This window comes from Belonocnema kinseyi, chromosome 2 (assembly GCF_010883055.1).
Source record: "Belonocnema kinseyi isolate 2016_QV_RU_SX_M_011 chromosome 2, B_treatae_v1, whole genome shotgun sequence".
Lineage (NCBI taxonomy): Eukaryota > Metazoa > Arthropoda > Insecta > Hymenoptera > Cynipidae > Belonocnema > Belonocnema kinseyi.
The window spans coordinates 152,981,812-153,008,416 of record NC_046658.1 but is presented as its reverse complement, the minus strand read 5'-3'; the positions used below and the strand labels follow the sequence as shown (position 1 = coordinate 153,008,416).

The 26,605-nt window shown below is 26.6% G+C and overlaps 1 protein-coding gene across 1 annotated transcript in view; it reads left to right on the top strand.

Annotated features, from left to right (window-relative positions):
* Nucleotides 1-11,593, top strand: part of LOC117167679 (probable 4-coumarate--CoA ligase 1) — a 38,026-nt gene extending 26,433 nt beyond the window's left edge. The window contains exons 7-9 of the mRNA XM_033352790.1: nt 779-1,279; nt 3,316-3,511; nt 11,297-11,593. Of these exons, the coding sequence (XP_033208681.1) occupies nt 779-1,279; nt 3,316-3,511; nt 11,297-11,382 (783 nt within the window). The 3' untranslated portion in view covers nt 11,383-11,593. The remainder of the gene's footprint in view (nt 1-778; nt 1,280-3,315; nt 3,512-11,296) is intronic.
* Nucleotides 11,594-26,605: the final 15,012 nt, after the last annotated feature.

The window sequence follows — 26,605 nt, the reverse complement described above, 5'->3', positions numbered from 1 at the left end:
CCAAAATAAAGAATTTTGAACTGATAAAGATAAATTTTTCAGTAACAATGTGGTAGCTGATTTCTTAACCACATAAATTTTTGAATTAAAAATAATTAAATTAACCAAAAATAGAGGGAAAAAAATTTCACTAATAATTGAATGGTAAAATCTTAAATAAACAATGAATTTTCAACCACAAAAACCAAATTTTGAACAAAATAGTTAAGTTTTTGTACAAAACAGTTTAAACTTGCGACTAAACAGTTGCGTTTTCAACCAAAAAGATCAATTTGCTACCAAAAACAGATGAATTTTTAAAAAAAGAGTTACATTTTTAATCACAAAAGAACAAAAAAATTCATTTTCGGTGGCGAATTTTGATGAGAGAAAGTCAAATTTGGTACAAAATGTTTATTTGTCACTAATTGCTTAAACTTGCAATAAAAAGGGAAAACTTTTTAACCAAATTTTTGAGTTTAAAACAAAAGAATTAAATTTGGAACGAACAAAAATCAACTGGGAAATGGGGTGTTGAAAATTTCAGAAAAATACTTTACGTAATTCGTCGATGACCCCTTACAAGAGGCCTGCCCAGTGAGGAGAAGTTCCAAATGGTACTTTTTCACCTCCACTGTCCACTTCCCCTTCTACTGCACGAGAGTAAGCTCTCTCGAGGGAGCAGAGAGAAGTAGTGGTGGCAACACATCATCTGAACCTTGCGTAAATTTCTCCTCGCTAGCAAGGCCTTCCTTTCTATATGTTGAAAAAATACATGCTGTGCCTAATTTATTTTTAGGTAACTGCATTAGTTTTGGTTCCACCTATTTTTCTATTCCTCTCGTCATCTCAACTCGTAAAAAAGCATCATCTGGAAAATGTAAATTTTATATTAAGTGGTGCTGCTCCCCTCAGTAACACCGACGTTGCAAGATTAGTTGATAGATTTCAAATGCCATTCAAGTGTAGTCAAGGCTACGGTTTAACGGAATCCTCGCCAGTAGCGTTTTTGGAAAAATCTGGAGAAAACCCTGCTAGTATTGGAAACCCGATTAGCAGTTGTCGAGCTCGGCTTGTTGATCTCGAAACCAAAAAGGATATAACTGAATCAGGAAAGTCTGGTGAACTGTGGATCGCTGGACCACATATTATGAAAGGGTATTACAAAAATGAAAAAGCTACACAGGAAACTATGGAAAATGGTTGGCTCAAAACTGGCGATGTAGCTTATTATGATGAAAATGGGGATTTTTATATCTGTGATAGAATAAAAGAACTTATTAAGGTCAAAGGATTCCAGGTGAGAATAAATAAAAACAGTGAATGTAGATTTAACAGCTTAATTTATTTATAACTATAGGGAAAAAATTTCTTTCTAAAAAATCACGAAGTATAGTATCAAGTAATTATTTATAAATTATCAAGTTCTCGAAAATTCAAAAATCTTTAGGAAATGCGAACTAGTATCGCCTGCACGTTGTTCGCCTGCACTTAGTTCGCCTGCACGTAGCCTGAAACATTTTTCGAGTTCGTCTAGTGAGTGGCGACTCAAAACAAATTTTTCTTTCGCATTCATTCCTGAAATTTTCTGGAATGTATATATTGAGAATTTAATATTTCATTTCTTTTCTCTTATCCTAGACCTAGTTACAAATTCGTGATTTTTTTACAAACAATTTTGTCCCGTATATCTGTAAATGCACGCGCGCACAGTGCGGGTTCAATTATCCAATTTTCTTTTTCCTAATTTTGAAAACATTAACTAATTAAAAATCTATAATAACCAATTTGAAAATATTAAGAGTTCTGAACGTTTTTGAAGAGAGTTAAATAATTTTAGAAATTAGGAATAATTCATAGTGACCGCCTGAGTAGATTTTCAAAAAGTTTTTGCCTTTTCTATCATAAAAGTAGAATGGTCAATTCAAAAGGACCAATTTTCAACAAAAAAGTTAAACTTTTGGCCAAAAAGATGATTTTTTAACATTAAAGATAAATTTGCACTAAAATAAATGAATTTTTAACAAAGTCGGTAATTTTCTAAATAAATAATCGAATATTTAAATTATCAAAATCTTATTTGTTTTAGTAGAAATTCGATTTTTTGTGTCAGTAAAATGCAAAATTAATCTACGTTTGTTGATGATTCAATTATTTTGTAAAAAATCGTCTTTTTTGTTGAATTCGACTTTTTCTCATGCAAGATTAAAATTGTTTTGATTGAAAATATATCTACTATTACATTGATCCACTTCACTTAATCGAATTTTTTCGAAGCTTCATAATTTAAATTGAAAATTCATCCTCGGTTGAACATTTCATTTTTTGTTTTTGTTCAAAAATTATTATTTTTAAGAAGAAAAAAATTAATTTTCGACAAAAAAGTAATATTTTTAACCAGAGAGAGAAATTTTGGAAACCAGAAGACAAAATTTTCTGTAAAATAGTTGAATTATTAACCCGAAATTACTGATATCAATTAAAAAGTTGAAAATTCAGCTTTTTATTCTAATTGTTTTTTTAGTAGAAATTTAATCTTTTTTGGATAAAATGCAACTGTTAAGTTAAAAAATAATCTTCTTTGGTTAAGAATTCAACTATTTTGTTAACAATTAGTCTTTTTTTTCCTTTTTTAAATTCAACAATTTCTCATTTAGTTTTTTTTTTAAATTTATCTTCTATTAAAGTTTTTGTTGGAAGTTCACCTTTTTGGTTGAAAATTTCTTTTTTATTTGTTTGTTAAAAAACCATCTTTTTAACAGAACATTTAACTATTCAATTGAAGATTCATCATTTGAATTGAAAATTCGTCTATTTCAAAAAAAATCTGAGCTCTGGAATTATTTCATATTGTTGAAATTTACAGTGTTAAAAATAATAAATTATTTAGTTAAAAATGTTTCGGTTTTTCGTTAGCGTTGAATAATTTTTGTTTAAAAATTGAACCATTTTGTTAAAAATTCAACTGTTTGATTAAAAATGTAATTATTTTGTTAAAAGTTTAATCATTTTCTTAAAAAGGCATCTTTGTGGTCGAAAATTTAAATTTTTCCGTAAAAATTTGTCTTTTTGGATTAGAAAATTTATCTTTCTTGGTTAAGATAAATAACTCTGATATTTCTAAATTTTAATCTGAAATTTTATTGTTTAATTATGTTGATAAAAGCTTAAAATGCTGGTGTTTGATTAATAATAGTCAGGGAAAATTAATAATTGGTAATGGAAAATTCAGGGAAAAGATAGGGAATTTTGTAAATAAATTTTTTTCAGTAAATCTATTTTTGTCAATACATAAATTGTGAATTTTTTATGTGTTTTTCTGTCTTTTAATTTTAGGTGGCTCCTGCAGAATTAGAAGCATTGTTGAGAACACATCCTGCGGTTCAGGAAGCTGCAGTAATTGGTGTTCCAGATGCGAGATCAGGAGAAGTACCAAAGGCTTTTGTTCAACTCAAAAAAGGTCAAAAAACCACCCAAGAAGAAATTGAAAATTATATGAAAGGAAAGGTTTCAGATTTTAAGGAATTGAAAGGTAAGGTTTAGATTTTTTTTATGTGTCTTTGGACAAAACCCGGAAAATATCTGAAATTTTAAGATAATAATTATGTATCAAGAAAAAAATTTAATTAAAGAGTGTTATTAAAAATTTCATCAAATGATAACAAAATATCAAAATAGCATTTCTATAAATGTTGCTTACAATTTGCATTATAAAATATTCAATTCACTTAAAAATGCACAGTTTTGTATGAAAAATAATAATAATTTTCAAAGTAATAAAGGAAAAATATGGAAAGAATAAGGGAATAAATTCTTTCAATTAAAATTAATGTAAATACTATATTTAATTTGATATTAAATCCTTTAGAATTGTAAGCTTTCGAGTCGAAATATATTTAATTTTCAACCAAAATGGATATTCTATAAAAAAAATACATTTTTAACCCAGAAACAAATTTTCACAAAAAAAATTAATTTGCTACCAAAAAGTTTTAATTAATTCAAGAAAGATGAAATTTTCACAAAATAGTTTGGCATGATCCGAACCGAATAAAGCGAAGTTTCTATCGGGTGAATAAAACCAAAAAAACGAATGATTTTGTTAATTTTTTAAAATCCTTATTTGTGAAGATGAATTTCCAACAAAGAAGATTAATTTTCTAACAAAAAAAAAACAACCAAAAAAACGATTTTTGAGCAAAAAATAAAAATTTTCTAGGAAATCGTTGAATTTTCAACTTATAAAGAAAGAAATTTCCAAGTAAAAATGAAATGGTTACATTTACGGATAAAAATTAATTGTTAAATTTACAGCGAGGACAATAAATTTTCTACCAAGGCGATTTAAATTTTCTACCAAAAAGGACGGATTTTCAACAAAACCGTTAATTTTCTACGAAATAGTTAATATTCATGAAAAAAGTTTATTTTTCCCAAATACTTGAAATATCAACCAAAAATATGAATTTAAAAAAAGATGCTTTTTCTAAAACTCATATAAAATTTTTACCTGAAAATATGAATTTTTTACTAAAATGATGAATCTTCAGTGAAAAAAAGTTAATTTTTAAGAATGTAGATTGAATTGGCTTAAACAATAAATATAATTGATAATGTTTGGTCTGAAGCTAATTTGTTTTTTTGTTTTAAATTCAAATATTTTTTTGAAAATTCATTTCTATGGTGTAAAGTTAACCTAGTTTCTATTTTTTTAAAAAAAAAAAATTTTTCTTTGAAAATTCGTCTTCTTGGATTGAAAATTTATCTTATTTCAAATTATATCTTCTAAAAACATTTTTAAAATCAAATTAAAACAAAATTTTTTTGAAAAATCCTAGCGTAGTTTTTGAACGTCCCTTTACTTATATTTATTTTGCAATATTTCACGTACAGATGAAATAAGAAACAGATTGAAAAATTCAATAAATTGAATAAACATGAAATTAAAATCGTTTTTATAGTTTTCAATTTGTATAATTACAACAATTATTTTTTCATGCATGTTTTTTGTAATTATAAAATCTAGGAGCAGACAAACGTTTCTTATTAAAAAAAAAACATTTTTTGCTTTAAAACTTACGCACTCACGAATTAAGATATTAGGATGAAATTTTTGGAAATCAGGTAAAAGGTACTAGGGAACCTAAGTGCGATCCTAAATTTTCAAAACTAAACGAAAATTCAATTTTGAAAAATTTTCTTCTGTATTTCCAGAAATTTAGTACCATTTAGCATCATTATTTTCAAAGAAGTTAAAACTGGGAACATTTTTTGAAATATTTTCTTTGTACCTTGAAATTTTTTTAAGCTAATAACTTTTTTTATATGTAAAATTTCGGCCTCAAACTTTTTTGTTGATAACTGAATGTCCTCAATGAGAAAATGGAGAAATTGAGCATTAATATAATTTCTTAACTCTACTCGACTTTTAAATTAATTTGCTACATCATTATTATTAATTAAATCTTTCACTCAGACAAATAGCATCGCTTTATAACATCTATACCTCTAACAAAATAGTTTAATTTTTGAAATGTAAATTTAAAATCAAACACGAAATAGTTAAACATTCAGTTAAAAAAATGATTTCAAACAAAACAAGATAAATTTTTAACAAAATAAATTAATTTTCAACGAAAGAAAATATATTTTCAATAAAATAATGTACCTTTCACCCAATAAAATAAATTTTCAACTACGAACCTTAATCTTTTACCAAACAAATTAATCTTGGACAAAATACAATCAATCCTTTGCAAATAATTGAACTTTTAAGTATAAAAGATCACTTTTCAACCACATCTCGAATAATTATATTACAGTTCAAAAAATTTCTTTTTAACAAAGAAAGAACGAGTTTTCAACAAAATATTGTAATCAAGAAGATTACTTTTCTACCAAAAAACACTAAATTTAACTTTGCAGGCCTTCCTGGAAAATTTTCTAATGAACAAATTATTTTTTAACCAAAAAAAAAAAAACAAAATTGTAATAAAATAGTTATTTTTTCCTAACAAGATTAATTTTATTCTAAAAAAAGACGTATTTTAATAAAAATACATGAATTTTCAACTAACAAAAACAACTTTTAAACGATAAATGGAATAGTTTTTTCTTAACATTTCTATTTTAATACATTTTATAAAGTTTTGACATGTTGATATATTATTTTATCTTATTCCTTATTTTATTCTTAAAAATGGTAAATTTAATGTAAAATTAGGTTTAAAAATCGCGCGTTTTTCATCACTTCTGGTTCCGGTTTAATCGTAGCCAATAAAAATAGTGTGCAAAGTGTTGTATTCAAATGCTCAATAATTAACGCGTATAAAATTGAAGGTACTAACATTGTTCAATATAAGAAATATATAAATCCACATTATTATTTTCAAGGCTCTAAATTTAAAAAATCAATCAATTAACTTTAAAATTTTCAAAATTATATATTTTTAAGGAATTTTAAGCTAGAAGCATCAAAAATTGAAAAAAAAAATTAATTTGAACACTTCTTAAATTATAAATTTAATCTTTTTTTTTTAAATGGTTTAAACATCCTTGGAAAGCTTCAAAATTTTATTTCAAAATCTGGAGAAATCTAGAAGTTGTTTAAAATTTGTTTTAAATTAAAAATTATTTTGGAAATATTTTTAAAACTTCTAAATATCTGTCAAAATGAATTGAACTTTTTGTACATTTTCCAGAAAATCCTGCAAATTTCAAAAAATTTCTTTGCAATTTGGATGTATAAATAACAATTGAACATTTATTATTTCTAGGCGAAATTTGAGTAATTTTAAAATATATGTAGAAGTTTTGAAAAGATTTAAACTTAATGTAAAACTTTAAATGATAGCCTAATATAAAATAAAATGTAGATTTTCGCAGATTTCAAACAAAAAAATTAGATTCTTTTCAATAATTCTGAAAGGCTTCAAAATAATAAAATAAATTTTCTTAAGATTCATAGGAAAATTAAAAATAACTTTTCATTTTGAAAAATTATTTTAAGAGAGTATTTACAAAGTTTTTCAAAGATTTAAACAAAATTTTCAAAAAAGATTCTAGAAGATTTTTAAAAAACTTTCTAAAATTTGCATGATAATTTTTAACCATTTTAAAACTCCCAAGTATCTCTTAAAATTACTCAAATTTTTTCTACAAATGTTCATTTGTAAACTATAAATCTGAATTTTAAAATTTCCTTTAAAATTAAACATTTTCTAAATACAATAATACAAATTTTAACGTTCAAAGTTTAAAGTTTAAATTCAAATATTGCTAAATATTCAATAATTAATCTTGTTCTTAATACAAAATTTCAAATTGCATGGGTTAAAAATTGAATTTTTTTGAAAGAAACAATATTTTAAATTTAATAAAATCCGTTAATTAAGAATATAATATTGTGAAGTTCTTTTTAAGTTGAAAATGATTTATAAACTTTCAGTCACACGTTAATATTTTTTCAATGACTAAAACTTTAAAATTGAAACCGTTAAAGTTTTAACGTTAAAATCTGACAATTTCACTAATTATTTAAAAACTGTTTAAATCGAACGTGGACAGATTTTTCTTCTACAAATTTGTAAAGTTCCTGGTAAAAAAAAAAAATTTACTGTCATTTCCCGGTTTTTCCCGGTTTCAATAAATTCCCAGTAATTTCCCGGTTCAGCGATCACCCTGTACGCTATTATACTATTCTCTTCAAAACTTATCTATTACGTAGAAAATTTACTTTTTGTTCAAAATTAATATTTTGGTGTTGAAAAATATACTGAAATATTTTCTGGATGAAAATTCCAGTATTAAAAAAATTTGACATTCTTATTACAAAATTCATCTGTTTTAGCACAAAATTAAATATTTTTTGGATACAAATTCAACTATTTGGTAGACAATTGAAGTATTTTGTTAAAAGTTCATCCGATTTAGTTAAACATATTCTTCTTTTTGGATTGAAAATTCAATTTTTTTCGTAGAAACTTTTCTTTTTTACAAAACTTCAATTTTGGGTTTTACTGAGTTAACTGGAATCTTTTTTGGACGAAAACTCAACTTTTGTTTGGAATAAAAAATTCTTCGGCTTTAAGATAAATTTTATATTTTTTGGGAAGAAATGCAGCTATTTTTTTTTTTTAATTTAACAATTTTGTTAAAAACTCATCCGTTTTGGTTACAAATTCGTCTTTTTGGATTGAAAATGCAATTTTTCTTATAGAAAACTATTTCTTGTTAAAAAAATTCATAGTTTGATCGGAAAGCTCGACTAAAATCTTTTACAACATAAAATCAATTATTTTTTTGAAAATTTATCTTTTTGATTTAAAACTCCATCTGTTATAGGAAAAATTACATTTTTTGTATGACAATGCAACTTTTTGGTTAAAAATCGTTCTTCTTTGCTTGATAATTCAACTAAATTGTTTAAAACATTTGGTTGAATCGCTTTGAAAAGAAATTTCTTTTTATGTTAAAGATTAATTTTGTTTCAAAATCGAATTTTTGTAAAGAAAATTTGTCTTCTGGTTTGAATTTTCAATAATTTAGATAAACTTTTATTTATTTTTTGAGTGAAAAATCTTTATATGGCACTTTTTCGTTGGCAATTTATCTTTTTAGGTTGAATATTCAACTATTCTGTTAAAAATTAATTATTTTGTTGAAAATTCCAGGATTTTGTTGAAGAGTTATCTTTTAAAGTAGAAAAAATTCTTTTTTTTAATAAATTAATAAATTTTAAAATTTTAAATTTGTATATGAAACACTGGTTTATTCCACTTATAAAATAGGCTATGTTAAAAATATCATTAGATTAAAATGCTGGTATTTGAATACTAATGATTTGAAATGAAAAATTAGTCAAGGAAAAATCAGAGAATTTTAAAAATAACGTGAGGCAATTGAATCCTGAGATTAGAGTTTCAGTCTAACAGTGTTTAATTAATGAGCTACTACTTTGCATATTTTATATTCCTAAATATGTCTGAGCTAGAAAATAATTTATATTTAACCGTTGATATAACCTGAACGATAAAGATATTGTTAAAAACCACAAATTCTGAAATTCTTTTGAATTCTCCTAAATTCTGTCAGATTCTCGGTTATATAACCTGGCCTTAAATTCTCGGGAATTTGAAAACTCTAGTGGGGATTAGAGTTCCAAGCCGGTTATATTACTTTGAGAACGGTAACGAGAACGAGAATATTACCGAGAATATAATCGAAAAATAAATTCTCTGAGAATTTATGAGAATCTCAGAATTTATTTTAATGAACAGAAAATTGCATTTTTTCGTTAACTTTTCGGTTGAAAATTCAACTTTGTTTTTGAATGTTTGTCTTTTTTATTTTAAAGTTGACCTGGTTTAGCAGAAATTAAATCTTTTTTTTTGTTGATAAGAATGCAACTGTTTGGTTAGAAATCAAGCTATTATACTATTTTCATGAAAACTTTACCATTTCGTAGAAAATTTACTTTTTGTTTAAAATGTATATTTTGGTGTTGAAAAATGAACTGAAATATTTTCTGGACGAAAGTTCCATCTGTAAAAGAAAATTTGTTTTCTATTACAAATTCATCTGTTTTAGTACAAAATTGATATTTTTTGGATAAAAATGCAACTATTTAGTAGAGAATTTAACTGTTTTGTTCAAAATTCATCCTTCTTGGTTCAAAGAATTCCCTTTTTTGGATTTAAAATTTAATTCAGTAACATAAAAATTTATTTTTGTTTTGTTTTATTTTTTTGTTTGATCGTAAAAACTCGACTAAAATCTTTTTCAACCGAAAATCCAACTATTTTTGTTGAAAATTTATCTGTTCGTTTTAAAACTTTATCTCTTATAGAAGAAATTTTATTTTTGTATGCAAATGCAACTTTTTGGTTTAAAATCGTTATTCTTTGCTTGATAATTCAACTAATTTGTTTAAAAAATTTGGTTGAATCGCTTGTAAAGTTATCTCGTTGGTTGAAAGTTTAATTATCTTGTTATAAATTAATCTTTCTTAATTAAGAATTCAACTACTTGGGTCAAAGTTAAAGAACACCGTGAAAATTTATTTTATTAAAGGTTTATGTCTGATTGAAAATTTAACTGTTTAGAGAAAAATATTTCATTTTGTTGTTTAAACTTCATTTTTATCAAAAAATGGAACTTTCCATTTTTTAAGATTGATATTTTTTAGATAAAAATTCGCGTTTTTTTGTTTGTAAAAAAATGTTTTTTTTTTTAGTTTGAAATTTCATTGTTTTTTGCGTAAAAATGCATGAGTTTCGTGTAAAATTGATTTTTTGTTGAACAGTCATATTTTTTGTTTGAAAGTTGAATTTTTATAAAGAAAGTTTGTCTTCCGGTTTGAGGGTTCAATAATTTAGATGAACTTTTATTTAATTTTGAGTTGGAAATTCGTCTTTTTGGTTTTAAAATTTTTTTATTTTTTTGTATCACTTTAATTCTACTTTTACTAAAATATAAACAATGACTTCTTTTCGTTGGCAATTTGTCTTGTTAGGTTGAATATTCAATTATTATGCTAAAAACTCAATTATTTTGTTGAAAATTCCAGTATTTTGTTAAAGAGTTATATTTTAAAGTAGAGAAAACTTTTTTTTTGAAATAAAATCAATATATCAAAAAAATTTTAGAATTTTTATATAAAACACTGTAATTCCTGAATATGTCTGAGCTAGAAAATAACTTATATTCAACCGCTTATATAGCCTGAACAATAAAAATATTCTTAAAAATCATAAACTCTTAAATTCTTTTAAATTCTCCTAAATTCTGTCATATTCTCAGTTATATAACCTGAACTTAAATTCTCGGGAATTTAAGAACTCTAGTGGGGATTGGGGACGAGCCAGCTATTAGAGCCTCGTCTAGTGGCCGCCAGGGTTTGGATTTTTTTTTACACTGTTACCGGCTGATGCCGATAGAATTGATCATTAAGACTTTTCTTTACATTTTTAATCGCTAAATTTTGTACTTTAACATAGATTTATTTCGGCTCTTGCATTTTATAAAGCTTGAGGCCAATATTTCACGTATAAAAAAGTTCGAACGTTCAAAAAATGTTGAGGTTCAGAAAAAGATTAAATCATTTTCAGTGAAGTTCGTATCCAAATGAAGCACCTACCCGTACTTAATTGTGCTCTAATACACTTTCCAAAGTTTTAGCTCAATATTTTATTTACAAAAGAAGTTCTTAGGTTCACAAAAAAATCAGTGAACTGATTAAGTGCGGTCGGTAATATAGGTATTTGGCTGTGTCACATGCCCTTAAAAAGTTTAGTAATTTTGATTGTGTACTTTTCAGGCGGTGTTACTTTCTTGGATGAAATACCAAAAAATACGACTGGAAAAATTCTTCGCATAAAACTAAAACAGGAGCATGTGAAGTAATGCGTTGTTGAAAAATTGAACAAAATTCATCAAATAGAACTGGTTATTTTTATATTCTTTTGATGAATGCTCAACAGTGATATATATATATATATACATATGTAAGGTTGTATTAACTATTAGGTGTTTTTATTAAAAACTTTTATTGAGAGATATATTTACACTTTTATATAATTTTATTGCAGAATATAATGCGTGTAATCATATTTGAAAATAAATAATTATATTTTATTAACAAATCGCATCTTCTTTTAACCTCAATAAAAAATTAATTTTTTAATTGCTGTACATAAGATAATTATTAAATTAATATTAGTCTCATACGCGATTCCTACCTTACCGATATTTTCTTCTTGGCCATACTCATTCAAAAAATGACCAAAGGAAAATGACCAAAATGTGATTATGTAACGATTGTGCATCAATATATTCTTACAAATAAAAAAAAAATGGTTTAAAAAATATTTTCATCATCTAATATAAATGTCGGTAAGGTAGGGTTCACTTAAATTGTATGGTAACTTGGCTATTTACCATACGAGATATATCAGTTTACCTGCTTTTTTCTTCGAAATAATCAATATTTTTCACAGAAACTTTGAGAAGTGATGAAGGCAATTGAAAGAGATGTCAAGACAAACTTAATTTGCTGTGAAACTCAGAAAAATAATAATGTCGGTAAGACAGGAATTAATTTTTTCCTAATTTCCTAAAAAATTATATACTGCAGAAGTTCAATTTAAGGTTTTTAGTTATTTCTTGAAGTTACAGTGAAAAGCATTTATTTCTGTGATTAAAAATCTGAAAAAACTTATTAGGATTATATGATGAGTATCTACGTATATTCGTTACTTACCATATGAGTCATCTCATAAACGTAAGCCTTAGTTTTTTCTTTACAGTAATGAATATTGTCGATGACTGAAACTTTGTAAAAGAATGTCTTTTTTTGAAAAATCTATAGAAAATATGCAGTCGGTAAAACAGAAATCATTTTTTCCGATCCTCCTTCCTCCTAAATAAAATATTACAATAGCGCGCTTACTTATCTGTTGATAGTTTTTCCTGCAGTTGATAAAAGTTGACATTTGCACATCAATGAATGAATAAATGAACCATAAAGTTAATTGATGTAGTTTTTTATTCTATGACGACATCTTTCTTCAACGTATAAAATCAATCGAAATTAAAAACTAGATTTCTACTTTTATCGATCGCCGATAATTATTAACGCTTTGTGTCTTTTTATTTTCACTTTCAATGACAGCTGTTATTTTTAATGAATTATTATCATGTATAATATTTAAATTTGTTTCTCATAATTCTTTAATCATTACATTAAATTACTGAAAATACTTTTCACCAGAAAGTGGTTTCTTTAATGTTACAGGAATAATAATTTAAAGTTTATGTTAAAATCTAATTTTTTGGAAAAATATAAAAGAATATTGAATTAATAGATATATTGTGAAATAATTAAGTTTAATAATATTATGATATCAATTATAATGAAAAATGTTATTTGAATATTAAGTTATCATAAACTAAATTAGAATTAAATGAGTTTATAATTTTCATGTTCTAATTATATTAATGATTTAATGGTAAAAATATCTATATATATGTAACTATATTAATTTTAAATTTTACATCAGTGCGTCATTAAAAAAATTTTTTGAACGTTTTAGTTATAATAATGTTTTATTTATTTTTATATCGGCAAATTATAAAGCTTGATAATATCATGTTATACATGCTATTAATTTTTCATACTAATATTATATTTATATTTTATACATTAAAATTATGTACAAAATAAAAATAAAATATAAATTTTATTAAATTTTTAATTGGTTTATTTAATGTTACAGGAATAATTATTTGAAGTTTATCTTAAAATTTTATGTATAGATTAAACTTAAATAATACCGTACTTTTATTTTAACGTTATCTAATTAAAATTTATTAACTATTCAATATTGGAGCTATATTAATTCTAAATTTTACATAATTGAGTCATTAACAAAATATGTTTGTTTTCACGTTTTAGTTATAATAATAATAATTTTATGATTTATATATTTGCAAATTATGAAGCTTAATAATATTATGTTATACATGTTTATAATTTTCACAATAATATTATATTCATATTTCATATTTTAAAATTATTTAAAAATTTCAAATTAAATGTAATTTCAATACATTTGAAATTATTTTATTCAATATTACAGGAATAATTTTTTAAATTTTATCTTAAAATCTAATTTTTTAAAATAATATAAAAGATTATTAAATTAATAGATATATTGTGAAATCATTAAGTTTAATAATATTATAATATATATTAAAATTTAATTTAGAACAATAAAATAAAAAAATTTAATTAGAACAATACAGGCATCTTAACAATTTCGAAAGATTTTGAGATTAACTTTCTTTATACAGTTATGGAAAAATTTAGGCAGTTAATTTTTCATTTTGAAATATTAATTTTAATTTTAAGGATTTCAAAATTGTTTAAAAAAAATATGGCAGATTTGAAGACAATTATTTCCATTTTCCAGGAGTTAATTTAAACTTAGGTGAGGTTATTACAAAAGATTACAAAAAGTTTCAAATTATTTCATAAACTTAAAAAAAGGGTTTAAAAGTTTTAAATCAACATCGTGGCATAATATACAATTTTAGATCAAATTTGAGTAAATTTAAGAAATATGTAGAAGTTTTGAAACGATTAAAAAGCAATGCAAATTTATAAAATATTTTAGGACTTTTTAACAAATTCAGGATAATGACATAAATTCTTTAGGTTTCCAAAAGAATTTCTTTCGATTTTTTAATTTGAATAAGGAGCTTTAGGAGAAAATTCAAAAAGATTTTGAAACATCAAATATTTCTTTAAATTTCGAAAAAGAGTAGAAGGTTTGAAAGCAAAATTTTTCAATTTGGTAAAATTAAAAAATAAAAAATAAAACAAACTTTAAAATTCTATAAATATAGCGAAGATTAAAGGAGAATAAAAAATATTTTTAAATTGCAGAAGATTTAAAAAAATGCAGATTTATGTGAAAGTTTTTAAACAAAAAGAAAGCCAGACGTTAAAAACGCAAACAGCTTGGATGTCAAATTATAACTTTGTTATGTTATAATAATTTCAAATTCTAGGATTTTACAAGCTTTGACTTTGAAAGATTTATTTTTAGTTTTCAATTTCAGATGTTTAAATTTTAATTGCTTTAAATTTAACATTTTTCAAATTTAAAAGTTTTGAATTTCCAATTATATAATTTTGGAAACTTTTAATTATAACCTGAACAATTTCAATTCCTCTGAATTTTAAATTATCTTATTTCCAAAATGCTAATCTTAAAGTATTAAATTTGTAATGTTTTGACATTGTCCTATTTTCGAAATTTTAACCGAAAATCGCCGAATTTTATAGTTCTTAAATCTGAAGCTTAATTATTCTAAACATTTTTTAAATTATATACTTTCGAATTGGAAACTTTCAAAATTTAAGAAACGCGCGAATTATGAAAAACGGGAAATTTCCAGATGTAATATTTCTCTCTCGATTTTTTCCCGGTTCTCCACTCTTCTCGAGTGGGGCCACCCGATAATATTTAACTTTTCAAATGAAAATAATTAACTTTAAAACAAAACAAAAAAATGACTTTTTAACAAAATGGCTCAACATTCAACAAAATAATTAAATTTTTAACCAAATGAGAGAAATTCGGAACTAAAAATATTAGAATGAAACTTTAAAAAAATTAAATTTCATCAATTTAAGAAGACTTTTCAATAAAAAGAAGATTCTTCTAATGACAAATTGATTATTAATCTAAAATAATGGAATATCCAAAATGACAAATTTGAAATAAAGCAGTTCAATTTTCGACCAAAAAAGCTGACTTTTTACCAAAGTAGTTACATTATCAACAAAATAACTAAATTTGCAACTAAATAGTAAATTTTTGACCAAAAAAGAATTAATCTAAACCAAAAATATAATAGTTAACTTTTCCATTGAAAATAATTAACTTTACCCAGAAAAATATGACCAGCAAAATAGTATAATTTTCAATAAAATAATTAAATTTTCAAACAAAAGTTAGTATTGAAGGCAATCAATGTCAAATTAAAAAAAAATCGAGCACCTCTTATTTTCCAAATAAAGTTTTAATTTCAAATGTAAATATAATTTAGCTTAGAGATCAATTTCTTTTTTTTTTCAATATTAATTCGAGTACATAATGCTTCACTAAAGTTCAAAGCCAAATACCTATATTACCGACCTCATTTATCAGCTCACTGAATACTTTTTTGAACCTAAGAACTTTTTTTAAAATAAAATATCGAGCTGAAACTTTGGAAAATGTATTATAGTACAATAAAGTACGTTTAGGTACTTCATTTAGATAGGAACTTCACTCAAAATTATTTCATTTTTTTTTCTGAACCTCGACATTTTTTGAACGTACGAACTTTTTTTATATATGAAAGATCGGTCGCAAACTCTGAAAAATGCAAAAACCGAAAGAAAACTACGTTAAAGTACAAAGCTTAATAATAAAAGATGTGAAAAAAATATATATATTACAAATATCAATTTCATTGGCATCAGCCGGTAACGTTGTACACGAAAATACGAACCCTCTAGAGCCTCGTTTAGTGGTCGCCAGGGTTCGTATTTTCGTGTACAACGTTAACGGCTGATGCCGATGGCATTAAAAGTTGAAATGTATTTTTTTATATCTTTTATTATCAAGCTTTGTAGTAAATTGTACTCTAATACATTTCCCAAAGTTTCAGCTCGATGTTTTATTTCCAAAAAATTCTTAGGTTCAAAAAAACATTTAGTGAACTGATAAAGTGAGGTCGTTAATATAGGTATTTAGCTGCGTCACATGCTCTTAAGCGCATTGCTAAGAATATTGTACGTGTGAACATAACCTCGAATTAAAGGAAAAACTTTAGGACATTATAACCAGTTCTGATTATATAATTTTATTAAATATTTTCGATCGTATTAAATGGTTATATTGGTGGAAATTGGTGGAAATTTGATCTTTTTTTATTTAAAAGAAAACGCAACTATATTCTTGGAAGTTATCTTTTTTGGCTAATTTCGACTGTTCTTGATTAAAAATAAAAATATTTTTGGTTCATATATGAACTATTCACTTTTGCGCTAAAAATTAAAATTTTTGTAGTTAAATTCTATTGCTTTTCATTTAAAATAAATATATTTCCTCGATTGAAATATCAAATATTATATTTTTTGTTAAGAATAATCTTTTTTTTATTGTAAATTAAAGTATTTGGGTTAAAATTGAGGTTCTTGATGAAAGATTCATCATTATGTAGATTTAAAGCAACTATGAAATAAGCGGAAAATATAGATGAGAATAAAAAGTTTTTGAAATGCTTACAAAAATACAAATTAGTGGTTTTATAATACAAGTAATAAATCCAAATACTGAAATTAATTCCTTTCTCATCTTACTCTCTTTGCCCCTTTTTAAATAAATTTTTTCCTATTTTTAAAAAGCTTCCTTTTTTAATGGAACAGTAGGGCGTGAACAAACAAAAGCGGAGCCGGCTATAATGAGTTAGTTGCCACCCACCGTCGGCCCCGAAATAGGCGCTATAGAAGAGTTTCACTGTTTTTTTAAAATAAAAGTTAACTCCCCATAATTGAACAGTATAATATTCTAATTTAGGTTTAGAATTCAACTTTTTTGGTTGAAAATTCTACTAATTGGTTGAAGTTTTTTTTCCTCAAAGTTTAAATGATCTTTTTTGGGATAAAAATGTATCTCTCTACTTTGAAAATTCATTTTTTGTTGAAAATTGAACGCTTTGCGTTTAAAATTAAGTTCTGATTGCAAATAATCTTTTTGGTTAATAACTATATTATTTGGTTAAAAATTCAATTAATTCTATGAAAAGTCGTATTTTTGGGCCGGAAATTTTATTATGTTCATAGAAAATTCAAATTTTTACTTTCTAAATTTATATTTTGGACTCAAATTTAAAAACTTAACAGTTTTTTTTAGAAAACTCGTATTTTCAGCTTCAAAATTCAACAATTTGAGAGAAAAGTTAACTATTTGGTCGACAATTCGCAAATTTAGTTAAAAATTATTTGCTGTTGTTGAAAATGTGTGTTTATTTTTTTTTTATATATAAGTTCATCATTTTATGTTAAAAATGTTACCTTTTTGTTGAAAATTAATATTTTCTAGTAATGATACATTTTTCTTTTTAAAGATATGTCTTACGTTTTAAAATTTCCAAATTTTAATTGAAACTTCATGTACTTGTTTCAAAATGTACGTGCTTGTTTAAGAATCAACTTGTCGTTAAAAATTCATATATGTGAGATGAAAATTCAGCTATTTCCGAGTTCCAATTTTTCTTCTTGGTTAAAAAAATCTTTCTTGTAGAAAATTAAACTTCTTTGTTGAAAATTAATCTTTCTGGGCTGAAAGTTTTATTATGTTCATAGAAAATTCGAATGCTTAATTGGAAATTCATATATTGGACTTAAAATTAAAAATTTAAGTTTTGTAGGAAACTCGTTTTTTTAGCAGCAAAATTCAACAATTTTATAAAAAAGTTAACTATTTTATTAACAATTTGAATATTTGGTTAAAGATTATTTGCTGTTGTTAAAAATTTGTGTTTTATTTTTATTTTGATAAAAGGTTATCATTTTCTGTTAAAAATTTAAACTTTTTATTGAAAATTAATATTTGCCGTTATAAATAAAGCTATTTTATTAAAGTTTTTTTACGTTTAAATAAATTCAAAAATTAAATAGAAACTTTAAGAACTTGTATAAAAATGTACTTGCTTGTTTAAAAGTCAATGTCTTTTTTGTTTCAATTGAACTACTGTCCATGAAAAATTGAAATATAATTTGGGTTAAATATTAAAACTACATTGTCGGTTGTAAATTCATTTTTTTCTTACTACTGAACTATTTTTTATTTCGAATTTAAATTTTGTTTTTGTTTAAATATAATATAAGCGTTTCTTCAATTGAATTTAAATTGTTTTAATATTTTTTTAAACTAAACAGAATGTAAAAGTTATTTATCCAAAATTATACTGAAAATTTAAAGCTTAACAATTATAATAAACAAATATAATAATGTTATGAAAACGTAGATATTGGTATAATTAGATTAGGATTTTGATTCTTGTCCATTCTAAAGATTGCAGAAATTTAGATATAAAAAAAATTATTTTTTAAAACAAATTTTCAAAATTTATCGCTTGAATTTTAAGATAGATAATATTTGCCAACGTTTACTAAATTATCCCTTATATTTGGCGATTGACATGAATAATATTGAAAGGTACTTAGAAGTTTTGAAAATATTTTAAAAATAATTTTACGTTTAAAAAAATTTCATAAAGTATAACACAAGTTGTAGATTCTTTCTTCTTTTCGTTAAAAATGTAACTGGTTTGTTGAAAATTAATCGGCTCTAGTTCAGGATTAACATTTTTTGTTGAGAATTGTTTTTTTTTAATTTTTGTTTTCTTTAATAATAATTTAGATTAATAATTTAGATAATAATTTAAATTTCTTTAATAATAATATAGAATTTCTGTTGTTCTCTGATGACAATACAAATTTCTTAAAACGCTCAAAATTAAAAATGTAATAATTTACTAACTGAAAACAAAAATTCTTCAAAGTTCTTGAAACTTGAACATGTTACAATTGATAAGTTTTTTAACCAAATAATTTCAAGTATATATTTTTAAACAGAAAATAAAAAATAAAAATTAATTTTCACATAAACATATTTATTTAAACAGAATATTAAAAAAAATCAAACATATAAAAAGATTTCAGATTGGACTATTTTTTATAAAACCCGTCATTAATCTTAAAAGTATATTTAAAAAGATAATTATATGTCCCAAATTTTCAAAAAAGTAAACTGAAAGATTTTCACGCATTTATTTTTTATTTTTGAAGATTTATTAAGAATTGTAAGCAAAATTGAAATAATTGTAAAGGATATTTATAAGTTTTGAAAGAATTTCAAAAATAATTCAAAAGTTGAAAAAATTCCAAGTAATTTAAAAAAAAAATTATATCACACGCAAATTTTGCTAAGAGTCCCGTGAAAATTAAAATGGTTTTTTATCTTCATAAATTAATTTTAAGAGAATATATAAGAAGTTTTCATAAGATTTCAAAAATTTCCAAACAAGATGTTGACATTTTGAGGCATTTCTTTATTTTTATCAATTTATAGAAATTTTAAATAATTTTAACAGATATTTAGAAAACAAATTCAACATTTAAAAAGAATTTATTGCATAATTAAATTTTCAGGAATAAATAAAAATTGGACAATTTTAATATAGAAAAAATTCAATTAAGTTTGAAAGATATTTTTTTTAACAAAATGTGTATTTTTTAAGACTTTTAAATAAAATGTTAATGTTTTTAAATAATTTTTTAAGCTTTTATTATAAGAAAAATATACTTAAAATTCCTGGGTCGATTTTAAAGGATTTTTCGTTTTTAAATAATTGTAAAAGATTATTTAAAAATATTTCAAAACCAATTTTTATGTATAAATAACAACTGAACAATTAATAATTTGTTGCAACTTAACATACAAAGAATTTAACTTCTAATGAAATGGGTGTTGATTAAAAAATTGTAATGTTTCAAGGTTTAATCTTTTTCATTAAAAACTCCTTAAAATTATATAATTTTGAAAATTTTTTAAATTGGTTGATTCATTCTTCAATTTAGAGCACTGAAAATTATTAGCGTGGATTTTTCCTAACCTTTTTTGAGGCTCGTTCAGAAGTCTTAAAAGAATTTTAAGAATAATTAATAATTTGAAAATATTCCATAAAATGTTTAATAAAATGTAGAGTTTTGTAGATTTGTAAATATAACTTTGACACATTCTAAATACATATACCATAAAGATTATTTCTTCGATTCTTCTCAACTTGTATGAAATGCGATTAAAAATAACTGTTTTAAATAAATATTATTATTAAAAAAGCACACTCACCAAAAAGTATAATGAAATTAATTAATGTTCTAACGTCATAGTCAAATTCAATGTCAAATTCAATGAGTAATTAACTTTAAAATTATGAAATATTGTAGAGATTTAGAATAAATAAACTTTTTTCATTTCCGTCTATGTCAACAAATAGATCTAGCTGTGTCATTACGTAGGTGCTAGTTAGTATATGAGTGAATATCTTTGAAGAATTTTTCACCTATTTTTCTTGAAAATCATAAAAAATTAATTTTAAGTTATTTTTTGCTGAACCTCTTTTGCAACAATGAAGATAATCACTCTAGTCCTTACCTTTATGGGTATAATTCTCACAATCAGTAAGTTTAATCATATATGTAATATTATTATTTGGGTATAATTTTAGTATTAATATTACTATTACTACTTACCATAATTTTATTTGATTTTTTACTTCAAATAAGATCAGAGATCAAAACTGCATGGTACAAAAATTACTGTGAAATAAGCCCCAGAAGAAATTCCATAATACCCAAGTATTACCAGGGCTTCATAATGATGATATTCTTATCCTTTTTAGATTTATCGATCTGGGTGCGAAATCTTTTTATCACGGCATACTCGCATATAACGGATATAATATTCATTAACTGAATTATTTCCAACAACCTCACATGATGGAAGGATTTTACTTCAAAATTTTAAGTCAGGGAAAAAAAGCCTTTTTTTTAAGCGCGGAAAGAAGAAGGGAGGGGAAATTAGGAGAATTCATGGGTTGTGAGGGAGAGAAAGTGAGGGTGGGAGAGGGACAGTGACTGCGAGGAAGCGACAGGAATTGATGGGAAGTGAGAAGGTGAAGGAATGAGAGGAAGGTTGGATGCGAGGGGAACTTTCCTCGTATCCCCTCCTCTTGGTTCTCCTGCCTCTCATTTGTCCTCCCCGCAAATAAATTTCCCATTAGTTTATCCTCTTTTTTAGATGTTTCCAAAATAATTATTTTCAAGATTAATCTGAGAAAATATAAAATCAAAAGAAAGCTTTTTTCAAAAGAGAATAAAAGCCTAAACCTTCAATAAGGAATAAAAAAATAAAATAAAATTAGAAAAGTAAATGTGGACTGATCCAGATGCTTCCCCCAGTTCTGTTTGCTATCTAGGATTACTCCTAGATATTTAAACGAATCTGAAAACGTCATCCTCCCACCACACAACAAAAAAGTTTAGATTTTCGGAACCTTGTAGTTTCTCGTGAAAATGATCATGCCGGTATTTTTCGGATTCAAGGAGAGCCCTTAGCTATCGCACAAGAGTTCTACGATGAGTACATTGCAGCGCCAACTTTTTCATATGATCCGCACTGACTGGGATTACAGAGTATCCCCATAACCCTCCTCTGACATAGCATACTTCCTATCCAGCTTGCTAGCTGTTTAGGAACGCTAAAACTGAAAGCCTCTCGACAAATGACATCTAGACGAGTATTGCTGAAGGCTCCCTCTATATCCAAGAACGAACCTACAGCATACTAACTTTGTTCCAACTGCTGCTTTGCTACTACAGCATGGAGTGCCGTTTCTCGATAGAGCAGCCTGCCTGAAAAGCGTGCTGCCCTCTATGCAGCGAGTAGGCCACTCGTCAGTGAAAAGGCGAGAAAATGTATATCTTTTTGTAAAAGCACTAGATATATGCCACCTGCCCCTAGCGATTTAAAGGGACAGAAGGACTTTACGGCTAATTCCAACTTTTTGCTGTCTACGACCTTGGAGGCGAAATTCCAATAAACCATTTCCGACTCTTGGCCCCAGCATTGTTCCTCTTGGCTGGTTCGTAATCGCATAAAACTCGAGAAGTGAATATCCATTAGGTGGTTCAGGGCTGCTTCTTCATCTTCGGCAATCTCGCCATTTCCGAGCCTTATTAGTTTAAAGCGAGCTTCCAAGGTTGTCCCTAGGATCTTGTGGAGCCTTACTGTTTCCGGAATGCTTTTCGATTCTTGTCAGTAGTCCCTCCAGCCTTCTTGTTTATACTTTCTTATATATTTATTTTATTCATGCCGGTCCGTCTGATAGATGTCCCAATCTGAAGAAAATTTAGTTCTATTTGCCCTGTTGTACAACATTCTTGTCTTTTTGCGGAGTTTTTCCAGGTGGGCATTCCACCATTCTGCTCCGTTCCTAGACTTAATTGTGCTTGTAGACCAATGGAACAATTCCTCTGCTCTTGTGTTGTGATACGAACCCTCAGAAAACGTTGTGAGGAACCAAAAATATGAATGGCAACAGAAGAGATTTAATTAAATATATATCGGATACTGAGATGGAGATTAGGAGTCAAGTTGATACTCCCACATTCGAGAATACAATAACAGGACCACAAATTTATCTTGTTTTAGCTAAACCTATGGAAACTGGCGGTTTCAAAGATCCAAAGCCTTAGAAATACACATTTGACCTACACCATTGATACCATTCACACCAAGATACACCAATGGTGTGGGTCAAAAGTGTATTTCTAAGTTTTTTTAAATCTCTTCTGTTGGCATTCTTAATAGGGGCTTCCCCACACCTTATTTTGAGGGTTCGTATCACAACACAAGATCAAAGGAATTGTTCTCCTGGTAGTGCCGATTTAGGGTATGCACCTCTCTGGAAGATGAAGGTCAATCAGCATCGCCTAGGAAGTGAGCCGAGGAAAAACACCTCTAATCTTTATTTGCTTCTGGTCCTACGCCCTACCTTAATAACTTAATAACACATATTTTGAGGTAAAGTTGCTCATACATAAAGGTATGATGAATTGTTTTTTTTTGTAAATTATTTGTATGTTCGTACTTTGTAATATGAATGAGGGCCAGATAAATATTATACAATAATTGAAGCACCACATATCAAGTACTGTAAACAAAAATCATAAATATTGTTTTGTTCTTAATAAATTAGACGCAATGGAAAATGGAGATGTAGAGCCTCTACTAGCAGAACCACTACCAGCCGAACCTCTACCAGACGAACCTCTACCAGCCGAACATTTTGGCAACATTCGTCCAGGAAGCCGAATTTCTGTAATGATTGAAGGAAACAACTATATTGAACATGGAATACTTTATTCAAAGTCTTCTGCTAATTGGGACAGCTGGGTTCTCCGTGCTCATTCAAGGGCACCTCGCGTACCAGAGCGCGCATATCTAAAACTTGTTCATCTTCCTCAGCCTGGTCAGCCACGAAGGGAAAATCGTGATTTCGCTGCAGAGCTCGAACGTCGTATTAATGTTGAAGGTTATATTAATGGCTTATCACAGTGTTTTATTAAAACAGGCAATCATGTTTACCGATCAATACTATCAAGGAATGCGCCAAATTTGAATGGATTTCTTAGTACCGTCTTTATACGCGGTAATTATAGGGGCACTTCTTATCGCAGATTTACTGGGGTGCTAAACGTTTTTGTTCCCCGTCCAACTGATGTTGGTAACTGAGTTCATTCATTAAACTAATCATTAGAAACTCTCCCATAGGACAGCGTCCTCATAAGCATTATTTAGTATTTTATTTTTTAATCGAAAATCGTAATAAGACATGTTTGGTGAAGTAGCTTGTTTCCTTATAGTTACAATGAAAAAAATGTCTACTCCAAATGTATCTGATTGGAATTTTTTATTGGTCAGTAACATGATCAAATAAACATGTTATTCTTTGTGAACAATTCTTACTCAATTGCATTTCAATATCCTGTCTATTTCATTTCTATATTTATTGTGTCTTTTTTTAGACACTGAAATAATTATGTAAACTATTTATTTTAATTGGCTGTTAAAATTATACTAGAAGCTTGTTCGTGCTATTCGCGCAATAATTACCCATTCTTTAGAGAAAAAGATTAGTTCTTCTTTTTCAGTAAAAGTGTATGCTTTACAGATATTTCTCTAATCACACCAAAAAAAACTTCTGTTAATTCAATATTAATGACCCATTTGACTTGTTTACATACAATTTTTGGACATTACTCTATTTAGCTGCTTAAATTGTAAAATAAGTCAATTACAAAATTAAAATCAGTCCTAACATGAATAATAAAAATATGAGCTAGAAATGGTGTAATTAATTTATGTTGTCCTAATAATGAATCTCCAACAACAAAAAATTATTTTTTAATAAATAGGCTTATCTTCAAGTCAACTAGTTCGAGTTTTGATGAAAAAAGTTTATTCTTCGCGAAAAATATAATGAATGATATTTTAAGTAAGAAAAGATTTAAATTTTGAAACAAAAACAGTCGTATTCAAACTAACACGCATCACTCTCCGCTGCGCTCAATTCCATCACGGGCTTCCACATTCCCTTTCTTTTAAACTTGATTGGTTGAATCTTTGGAGTTAGAGAATTATTCCTCGGGGTTAATGAATTATCCTTGTCTTGGTCCTTTTCCTGGATATGTCTATCTGGTGTTGTGTGAACTATGAAATCATTAGCAGATCTGCCGGAAACTAAGGACGGGCAAAGTTTCTCTCGTTCTTCGGATATTTTCTGTACATTTGTTGTACGTTTCTCTCTTAAATATTTTTCTGTCTTTTCTAACGTTACTTAATTTCCTTTCTTCTGTATTTCGTCATACTCCTCGCTTCCGAATCTACTCTCTAGTTTAATTAATGCAGTCATATTATGTGCTATTACTTAATCTTCTGGTTGTATATCGCTTATTCTTGATCCTCTAGGTCTATCCTCTTTACCCTTTCACACAAGGTCAGAGAACACAAGGTCAGATATAGATAGGATTCCCCCCCCCCCCCCTAATATTTCTGAAAAAATGGGAATTCAGGTGGAGATTTCCCCGTTAGACCATGCGGTGTTTCGTTTTTTATTAATATCAACTTTTGCATCTCATTCTTATAGTCAATTTCGTTCGCGTGAGCAATTTTCAGCCACTTAATAATCGAATTGTTGCGTTTTCTACTTTGCCATTCGTTTGTGGCCAAAAGGATGGTGTTCGAATCAGCTCGATGTTGTTGTTTCAAGATTCTTGGAATTCGTTGCTAAAAAATGTCCTCCCATTGTAAACTCTTAGACTGCTGGGGATACCAGTGCTTGAAAAAATATCAGTTGCCCTATTTATTATGACAGATGATGTGGTGATTTATAATAATTTGATTTCATGATCTCTTGAGTAGCACTCAATTATTACATGTTTTGCATCCTTGTTTGGCAATGAGCCCATCAAATCCATGGCAAGACATAGCCAGGGTCCCTCTGGAAATTTGTGCCTTGACATAGTTGCTGACTTGCTAGGTTGTAAAATCCAGTCAACAATCTCGGCAATATTTGATAAATTGTTTTGCTGGTTTATCTATTAGTGTCCTAGAAATGTTTGCTCACAACCGTCTCTTCATGACTGTCTCGCCGGGGTGTCCTTCGTATGCCAATTCTGATGTTTACTTTTTCATTTATTGTTGTATCAAAATTCAAACCCTGTACCTCCTTTCCTAACTTCACTAACTCTCACCTCTCTCTCTCTTTGTTATGATTATGGTACAATATAATGCAATATGATAGAGTATAATACGATCATTTAAAGATACAATTAAGTAGCTTGTAACTAGTGTTTAAACAAGCGATGGGCCGGTAGTTGCTTGGATTTTACAACTATCCGGTCTTGGGGATTAGTACCGTGCGTCCTGTTACTAACCACTGCGGAATGGTTTCTGGCCCTGGAGCTGTAAAGTTCTTAATTCTTGAGATAACTTTCTTCACTTTCTTAACAATAATTAGTGGACTCTTCTCTACTACACGTTGCAACCATTGCTTCTAGTAAAAGTTCCGAAAGAGAGAGATTTCTGAAGCCTCTTCATTTAGCTAATACGTATCTTTATATCCCAGGAGACTTGAATCTCTTTTTGATTAGCTAGATTTCCAACGACACATGACTTTGTCTTAAACAGACGGGAAAGTCGAGCGAGCTTTTATTTTTTGCGTTCAGAAAATTTGATGGTCAACAGTTTACATTTGTTCAGCGTGTGATTTTCTTTCAGAGTCTTCTGAGCCTTCTCGTTAACTAAAGAGTTGAAATCTTAGAGATTAGCATTTTTAAGGAGCAATTTCGGAAGACCAGTACTATCTTCAGCTAATTTTTCCATCCTGAGAAAGAATTTTAGACGGATTTTTTATCCCTACTTCTCATTATGGTATTTTT